Below are 9,082 nucleotides of genomic sequence, written 5' to 3' on the forward strand. Positions count from 1 at the left end.
ATCCGATAGTCACTTCTAAACATTTCAACCGGGAACCATCGGGTTATAAATCAATGTTTTTTATTGTGGAGTCGTGCTTATGTGCGAGTGTTACCATACTAAAAAAAAAAAAAAAAAAAAAGTACAGAAACATCTACCCCGGGAATGTTTATTTCTGGAGCGGACTCATTTCCACCACACCTCCAGTCAACCACTCAATTAAATGTAACGCCTTTAACCTGCCAACGGTGTAAACAACAAAGGAGATCCGACTCTTCAGAAGAAGTGTGTGGCTCTTAAAAGAGCCTTTGGGTTTCGGGTCTAAGTTCGGGATCGGGTCTAGCCTCCGAAGCCGTACAGGGTGCGGCCCTGCCTCTTCAGAGCGTAGACCACGTCCATGGCGGTCACCGTCTTCCTCTTGGCGTGCTCGGTGTAGGTGACGGCGTCACGGATGACGTTCTCCAGGAACACCTTCAACACACCGCGGGTCTCCTCGTAGATCAGACCAGAGATACGCTTCACTCCGCCACGGCGAGCCAGACGGCGGATAGCGGGCTTGGTGATCCCCTGGATGTTATCACGGAGGACTTTACGGTGACGCTTGGCGCCTCCTTTACCGAGTCCTTTCCCGCCTTTACCTCTTCCGCTCATGTTGATTAGGTGTCAAGTTGGATCGTCAGAAACGAATGGGGTGTAAATTGTTCGAGAGGCGGTATTTAAAGATAGGCGGCGGACGTATTAGAGGACTAAAAGCACCAACTTCAGTGGGCGGGGCCAAAACTTAGCGCTTTTTCCCTTTCAAATGAAAAGTTTTTCTTTCTTTTTTTTTATGTTGTATGTATTTGAATAATAATTGATTTAAAACTTTACATTTAACATTATAATACTTATATATGTCTATACACTGTATAAGTGTATGTATATTATGTATGATACAATCTTTCTATTGTGAAATAAATCTGCATTAAATGTAGTAAGAAATAAATACGCTCATTCTATTCAGTCAGTATTGTTTTGTTTTTTTTCTTAAAGATTAACTTACAGAATATTAAGGCGTATAAAATACAAAAGATAACTTAAATAGTGTAAAATTGAAACGTGACAATATAAAATAAATAAAGGACATACATAGTAGTGAGTCTATTGTTTCATATTGGCTAGGTATCAAACATTCTCTTTGCTAGTCTCAAAGCTCTGAGAGGATCTGACCAGAAGTTCTTTTAAAAACCATTTGGAAGCGTGGATGAAGAATTTGACCAAAAGTATTCAGTTGTTTAGAGCAGATCTCTTAATGTCCTTCATGTTGACTATACTAATGAATAATAGTAATGGATTGGATTTGTATGGCGCTTTTCTAGACACTCAAGCGCTCTGACAGGTTTCCATTCATTCACACAGTCATACCGGTGGTGGTAAACTACAATAGTATCTACAGCTTGCCCTGGGGCAGACTGACGGAAGCATGGCGGCAATGATAACACAATATGTTGTCTTGGAGGAAGAAGTTGGGTTCAGTTGACAGCTTGCAAATCCTCCCCGAAGGCCACAGAAGTATAAAAACACCTGATAAGTAGTTTCATGGCTTCTTAGAAGTTCAGGACTCTACAGACATTAATAAAGTAGCACAATATCAATACCATCACATCTAAGAGAAATTAGATTCCCAGTTAAAAACAATTAGAGTTAAACAGGGAGAGGGGAATATGTTTGTTGTCGAGTTGTGGAATTAAGACATGTTCAACATTAGGACTGTTTACATGTTTCATATCATAACATAATGTGCGGTTTTGTTGTGCTCAGCTTTATTAATAGGATTTACACCTGAAGGTTAATATATTAATGTGTCTGGTTGTGATTCCATTAAACATAAACATTAAGGATGCAGGTCTTTAGGTGTGGTGGGTGGCTCTTAAAAGAGCCTTTTTTGTGGTCTGAACGAATTCAGGGTTTACTTCTTGGCGGCCTTCTCGGTCTTCTTGGGCAGCAGCACCGCCTGGATGTTGGGCAGCACGCCGCCCTGAGCGATGGTCACTCCGCCCAGCAGCTTGTTGAGCTCCTCGTCGTTGCGGACGGCCAGCTGCAGGTGACGGGGGATGATACGGGTCTTCTTGTTGTCGCGGGCAGCGTTCCCGGCCAGCTCCAGGATCTCAGCGGTCAGGTACTCCAGCACCGCCGCCAGGTACACCGGGGCTCCGGCGCCGACACGCTGTGCGTAGTTACCCTTCCTCAAGTGTCTGTGGACACGGCCGACGGGGAACTGAAGCCCGGCCCGGGAGGAGCGGCTCTTCGCCTTCGCTCTGACCTTACCGCCTTTACCACGTCCAGACATCTTTGAGCTTCTTTGTTGGTTGCGTTTAAGGAAGTTTCTCACCACGGCGGCAACACCGTTTTTATAGCTGAAACCGAGCTACTCCGTGATTGGCCAGACGGAGCGCAGCTGCGATCGGCCAATCAGAGAAGAGCAGGTCAAGTTTCTTATTTACCACAGTAAAGTGGTGGATTTCTTGTGCGGTGTTTCAAAATAAAGAGTTGTCGCTTGAACCGGAAGTTAGTGAAATAATTTCCACGATGCACATAATATTAAAGTTGTTCTCAGTCGCTTTGATTCTTTTCTCAGATCAGAATGAAAGTTACTATTAGTTCAACCTCCACAACATTTAGTCATTTGTGCGCATCATAGTAGCAATGTCTCCTTCCTCTGAACAAATTGCAAATGCTTTTGGACATGTATCAGCTGCTTTCATACAATTATCTGCTGTTTTATAACATTATCATTTGCTTATGTCATGTCAGTCAAAATTAACTATACTTATGGATAATAGTCGTTTCTAATAAAACTAATAGTCTTCATTTCATTGCTTGAGTCATTACATACAAAATTGTTGAACTAGTTATCAAATTGTAAACCTTTCTTTATCATTTTTTCCTGGAAATGTCTCCTAAATTGAACAATTGCTCTCAGGTGAACTCCAGCTTTCACTCACGAGGAGGTGTGTGACGTATTAGTTGTAACCATGACAAGCCACTTGTTCACGGTCACTCAGGGATGAATTCCACGAACCCTCACTTGGCAAGCATACATGAACCGAGCAGGACATAGTGTGTGCCATTTCTACAAAACAGAGGAAGAGGGAGAAGAGGCCAAATACATAGACAGATTCCTAATGAAATGAGGGCTACAGTTGTGGATCATGTTTTCAATCGCGGCCTCACGATGGCTGAGGCTGGTCGGAGGGTGCAACCAAATGTTGGAAGAACCACTGTGAATTGAAGCTCTACCAAAAAGTTTCTTATGTTTGTTCTAAATAAGTGACTGTAGTGTATTTTTCTTTTACCCAGTGCTGTAGAATTGCAAAGAGCATATACAGTAAAAATGTGAAACGTACGTATCCAGTGTCTTGTACTCCCTTACTCCCCCAACTACAGCAATGTGTAACTTTACTCTAGTTTTCAAATGGCTGTACTAGTAGTGTCTAGTGCTGTCTTGAGCATTTTCAGGTAGTGTCACCGAGTTCTGATCTTTTTTTTGCTTTGGAAAACACAGAGAGAATAAACTGTCATAATGAAAACATGACAAAGCAATTTGACTATCTTGTTCGTAAACGATGGTGTCACAACATTCATTTTGATGACACTGGCAGTTTCATTGGCATGAATACTTGCTTTTGAGGAATGGACTATCCATTTTGAGCAAGTGACGTGATTTCGCAGGTTATCCACTAGGTTTTGCAGTTTGCACTAATTGTTTTGAGAAATGCACTAACTGCTGTGCAAGTGCTAATAGTGATGTGAGAAAAGCACCAAAGCGACTGAGAAAAACTGTAATATTATCTTTCATATTACGTTAGTTGCCTTTTTATGTTTGAATAGTTTGATGAAAGTTACATTTGTTGGACACATTTAATCAGAATTTATTGTGACTTATTCCATCCATTTAAAATGAGAAAATAAAGGACTTCATAGTCAACTACTACTTAAAATTCATTAATTAATGTGATGACTATCTACTTTAAAGACGTTTTTAAAATTATATAAAAACCCATATGCAATTTAACGGTCACCAAAGTTGTTGGCATTTCTATATCACAATTCAACATATTAAACATTAATGTGTGTTTAAGCTTATTATTGGCTGTGTTCATGTTGTGTTTTTGGAGATATTCAAAAGCAATGTTTTAGGGACCCCTGCAGTAACTCTGCTGACCACGTGTAGAAGATGTGTGCTTCAGAGTGGTATGATGGAAGCTGTAACTCCTTATTGTGGGTGTGTATGTGGCTCTTAAAAGAGCCGTTTATCTTGTGCTGGTCTCAGGTCAGCTCAAGCCCTCTCTCCGCGGATGCGGCGGGCTAGCTGGATGTCTTTGGGCATGATGGTGACCCTCTTGGCGTGGATGGCGCACAGGTTGGTGTCCTCGAACAGGCCGACCAGGTAAGCCTCGCTGGACTCCTGCAGAGCCATAACAGCGGAGCTCTGGAAGCGCAGGTCGGTCTTGAAGTCCTGCGCGATCTCTCTGACCAGACGCTGGAAGGGCAGCTTGCGGATCAGCAGCTCGGTGGACTTCTGGTAGCGCCGGATCTCGCGGAGAGCCACGGTTCCGGGCCTGTAACGGTGGGGCTTCTTGACTCCGCCGGTGGCCGGGGCGCTCTTACGGGCAGCCTTGGTCGCCAGCTGCTTCCTCGGAGCTTTCCCGCCGGTGGACTTCCGGGCTGTCTGCTTGGTTCTGGCCATCGTAGTAGATCAGGCTCCTCTGTGTTCACAGTGAGAGAACGAATGCTGTCTGACGGGGAACGGCGGCTTTATCAAGGAGCTGCCGCAGTAGGGCGGCGCTGATTGGTCCGAGCCGCGAGTCACATGCGCTGCAGCAACAAACACATTCAAGTACACCAATCACAGAGCAGCATGACACCGATGCTCTGAGACCGTAAACACTTCCGCAGTTAGGAACCTTCAAGGGCGTAGAATTGGGTAGGGACGCTAGGGACACGTCCCTACCCATGTGTAGTCACTATCTATCAATACAACCGCTGTCCGTAGTGTTTAGTCAGTGATTATGGCACACAAAGGGTTATGTCGGTCTCTGCTAGAAGTCCCGCCTCTAACCTAAATACCGCTCCCTGATCGGCTGCCGGTTTCTCGCTAACTTACATGTGATTGTTTGTCCTCACTGCCACTCCTTCTGCTTGTTAAAACTACCTGCAATCTGCTAGTTGGACCGGACGAGAGGCAGTGCATGTTATCTGCAGGTTGTTAACATGTTCGGCATTTGTTCTTCCTGGGTCACGTCAGCTAGATGGATTTTAATATCAGTGGTGTCATTTTTTACATTTGTGTTTGTGTCTGTGTGGGTGCGTGTGTGCTGTACAGGATTGGAAGGATGTCAAAGAAAAGAAAAGTGGATATAAGAGACTTCTTTAGGAGTCAAAGTGTAAGTTATTTCAAGGGTGTATAGGTAGAGGCTCAACAATACAGATATTGAATAAAAGAGAATATTTAATGCCAAAGAGATACACTTTTTTTAAAGTTATTTTTAATTCTTATTTCCATGTATTTGTGTAGAAGAGAGCAACGGTTTCAAAACACAAATAAAGAAAATTTGTGGTGGAAATACAATAAAACCTCAGATTCTAGATGATCATGTGCTTTTACAATTATAAAATATAATTAATTAATATTAAGTAATCGAACCTGTAACATTTTCATGACGTGAAATTATGATTGCTAATGCAAAAAACGTCAACTTTCATGAGTGCTGCCTTGGAGCACTTTTGTGTCCCCACCAATCTCAAAATCAAACCTACTTGGGAACCGTAGACTATTCGACCGCAGCCCTCATTTTCAGCCCTTTCACCCCACCCCTTCAAACGGGTGATTCTGAGGGGGTGTAGCCTTATGTTACAAAATTCAGAATCCTTTATTTACTCATTTCCACCAACGTAATATGAAAGGGAATATTAATATTAGGTGCATTGTAGAAATGATTTCACTAACCTCCGGTTTAATCCGCAACGCTTTAATTTGAAACACCGCACAAGAAATCCACCACTATACTGTAGTAAATAAGAAACTTGACCTGCTCTTCTCTGATTGGCCGATCGCAGCTGCGCTCCGTCTGACCAATCACGGAGCAGCTCGGTTGCAGGTATAAAAACGGTGTCGCCGTCGTGACGATGAACTTCCTAGAAGCAACCAACGAAGAGGTTCAAAGATGTCCGGACGTGGTAAAGGCGGTAAGGTCAGAGCGAAGGCGAAGAGCCGCTCCTCCCGGGCCGGGCTTCAGTTCCCCGTCGGCCGTGTCCACAGACACTTGAGGAAGGGTAACTACGCACAGCGTGTCGGCGCCGGAGCCCCGGTGTACCTGGCGGCGGTGCTGGAGTACCTGACCGCTGAGATCCTGGAGCTGGCCGGGAACGCTGCCCGCGACAACAAGAAGACCCGTATCATCCCCCGTCACCTGCAGCTGGCCGTCCGCAACGACGAGGAGCTCAACAAGCTGCTGGGCGGAGTGACCATCGCTCAGGGCGGCGTGCTGCCCAACATCCAGGCGGTGCTGTTGCCCAAGAAGACCGAGAAGGCCGCCAAGAAGTAAACCCTGAATTCGTTCAGACCACAACAAAGGCTCTTTTAAGAGCCACCCACCACACCTAAAGACCTGCATCCTTAATGTTTATGTTTAATGGAATTGCAACCAGCCACATTAATATATTAACATTCAGGTGTAAATCCCAGTAATAAAGCTGAGCACAACAAAACCACAACTTAAGATCTGATATCAAACGTATGTATAAACTGTCGTAATATTTAAACTACTTATCAGGTGTTTTTATACTTCTGAGGCCTTCGAGGAGGATTTGCAAGATGTCAACTGAACCCAACTACTTCCTCCAAGACAACATATTGTGTTATTCATTATTATGGTCAACATGAAGGACATTAAGAGATCTGCTCTAAACAAGTGAATACTTTTGGTCATATTCTTCATCCACGCTTCCAAATGGTTTTTAAAAGAACTTCTGGTCAGATCATCTCAGAGCTTTAAGACTAACGAAGAGAATATTTGGACCCTAGCAAATATGAAACAATAGACTCACTACTATGTATGTCCTTTATTGTTTATTTTATATTGCGGTCACATGTTTCAATTTTACACTATTTAAGTTATCTTATCTATTTCATACGCCTTAATATTCTGTAAATTAATCTTTAAGAAAAAAAACAATACTGACAGAATAGAATGAGAGTACTTATTTCCTATTACGATTTAATGCAGATTCATTTCACAAGATTGCTGGTTAAAAGCACTATATAAATGAGGACCATTTACTATTTACCATTTATCATACATAAACGTATACAATATATAGACATATAGAAGTATTAGAATGTTAAATGTAAAGTTTTAAATCAATTATTATTCAAATACATACAACATAATAAAAAAGAAAGAAAAACTTTTAATTTAAAAGGGGAAAAAGCACTTATGGCTGTATACCAGTTATGCCCCTTCCAACTGAATTTGGTGTATTTAGTCCTTTACTACGTCCGCCGCTATCACAATATTAACAAAAAAAACAAAGCACCAGGGGAAGGCGACGTCGACACAGCATTAATAAAACAAGCCCCAGTCATCTACCTTCAGCACCTTGGACAGCTCTTCTCTGCAAGCCCAATGACTGGTCACTTTCCCTCACCTTGGAAATCAGCACTTGTCACCATGATCCATAAACCCGGAAAAGACCCTCACGACCCCACCAGCTACTGCCCCATAAGCCTCCTGAGTCACATAGGCAAACTATTCAAAAGAATCCATACAACCCATCTCACCCACCACACTGACACTATGGACCTCTTGGGCCTTCACCAAGCTGGTTTTAGAAAGGGAAGATCCACCATCAGAAGACATCTACAGAAACTTCAACAAAAAACATATAACACTTGCAATATTTTTGACATGGAAAAAGCTTTTGACAAACTATGGCACAATGGATTTATTTACAGGATACTGGACAAAAACCACAAACTCCCTAAGCCCACTCAATCCATCATCTCAAGCTTCATCGGTAACAGACAAATCAAAGTCAAGGTCGTCTCCACCATCTCATCACCTTTCACCCCCCAAGCAGGAGTCCCCCAAGGGGCAGATCTCAGTCCACTCCTCTCCCTCCTTTACATCTCAGACATCTACTACCCCCCAGCCACTGCCAGAGTATCACAGTTTGTAGACGATCTCTGCTACTGGTCATCTTCAAGAATTCCAAAACTTGCAGCAAAAAAACTCACAATATGCATCAAAGAAATAGAAAACTGGTAAAATATCTGCAGAATCAAACTTAACCACCGCCAAAACCCAATATATCATCTTTACCAAAAAACAGCGTCTACAGGCAAACATCAACCTAACAATAAACAATCACAACATCACCATCTCAAAAGCCCCAGCCCTCAAGAAAACAATACAACCAACACCCCTCTGTCACTCATCCTGCAGCTGGCCAAAGCCACCCAACCTCCTATAGTGGACTAAACCAACACACTGAACACTATCCTCTATCACTGGTACCCAACATCATCTACATGCACACATACACATTCATATAAACCACTCACCAAGCACTAGTTTTATTTTGTTTGATGTGTTTGTGCCTTGGTCCACATCCGAGCCATCTGATCCACTTGCTTTATTATTAGGCAGGTTTACAATGACCTTTTCGACGTCCTCTACTGTAAATGCTTATGTACATGGCGGTGACTCAGTCATTGTGATGTCTAAGTCGTCATTCCACGGGGGTAATTCAAGCGAAAGAGCAGATGGATCAGACTGGCATTTTTCCAGATAGAAATCATACACTTGTTCAGTGTCACCAGGGTCTGGCGGTGGCGTGGGAAACATGGAGTCATTAAGGATAATGTCAATTGCCTTTGCTCTGCGGTGCTGCCATAGATAGGTTAGCTTGTTTTGGCCTATCTTTTGGGGTTGTCTGCGTTGTTCTCTGGTAGCCGCAGCAATTGCTGGCTGGATCACCTGCAGTTTAAATCCATTTAGCTAGATCACATACACACACACACACACATACACACACACAGATTCATATACACCACACACAC

General features: G+C 43.1%; 4 protein-coding genes across 4 annotated transcripts; 1 reads left to right on the forward strand and 3 right to left on the reverse strand.

Annotated features, from left to right (window-relative positions):
- Positions 1-130: 130 nt before the first annotated feature.
- LOC311025733 (histone H4) lies at positions 131-673 on the reverse strand. The gene has a single exon (XM_084028819.1). It carries the CDS (start codon positions 628-630, stop codon positions 319-321), a length of 312 nt encoding a protein of 103 aa, XP_083884945.1. The 5' UTR covers positions 631-673; the 3' UTR covers positions 131-318.
- A 1,079-nt stretch (positions 674-1,752) lies between these two features.
- On the reverse strand, positions 1,753-2,337 carry LOC311026090 (histone H2A). Its single transcript, XM_084029420.1, has one exon. The coding sequence runs from the start codon at positions 2,306-2,308 to the stop codon at positions 1,928-1,930; it is 381 nt and encodes a 126-aa protein (XP_083885546.1). The 5' UTR covers positions 2,309-2,337; the 3' UTR covers positions 1,753-1,927.
- A 1,758-nt stretch (positions 2,338-4,095) lies between these two features.
- Positions 4,096-4,757, reverse strand: LOC311025863 (histone H3.2). The gene has a single exon (XM_084029001.1). The coding sequence runs from the start codon at positions 4,706-4,708 to the stop codon at positions 4,298-4,300; it is 411 nt and encodes a 136-aa protein (XP_083885127.1). The 5' UTR covers positions 4,709-4,757; the 3' UTR covers positions 4,096-4,297.
- Positions 4,758-6,185: 1,428 nt separating this feature from the next.
- LOC311025835 (histone H2A) lies at positions 6,186-6,776 on the forward strand (the record flags this gene model as incomplete). The annotated part of the gene is made up of 1 exon (XM_084028963.1): positions 6,186-6,776. One exon carries the CDS (start codon positions 6,186-6,188, stop codon positions 6,564-6,566), a length of 381 nt encoding a protein of 126 aa, XP_083885089.1. The 3' UTR covers positions 6,567-6,776.
- Between the last annotated feature and the right edge of the window lie 2,306 nt (positions 6,777-9,082).

The sequence above is a fragment of the Eutrigla gurnardus genome, assembly GCF_963514095.1.
Source record: "Eutrigla gurnardus genome assembly, chromosome: 15".
Taxonomy (NCBI): domain Eukaryota; kingdom Metazoa; phylum Chordata; class Actinopteri; order Perciformes; family Triglidae; genus Eutrigla; species Eutrigla gurnardus.

Bases quoted from the DNA above. Each gene is read 5' to 3' on its own strand.
- LOC311025863 (XM_084029001.1), bottom strand. From the start codon at position 4,708: ATGGCCAGAACCAAGCAGACAGCCCGGAAGTCCACCGGCGGGAAAGCT.
- LOC311025733 (XM_084028819.1), bottom strand. From the start codon at position 630: ATGAGCGGAAGAGGTAAAGGCGGGAAAGGACTCGGTAAAGGAGGCGCC.
- LOC311026090 (XM_084029420.1), bottom strand. From the start codon at position 2,308: ATGTCTGGACGTGGTAAAGGCGGTAAGGTCAGAGCGAAGGCGAAGAGC.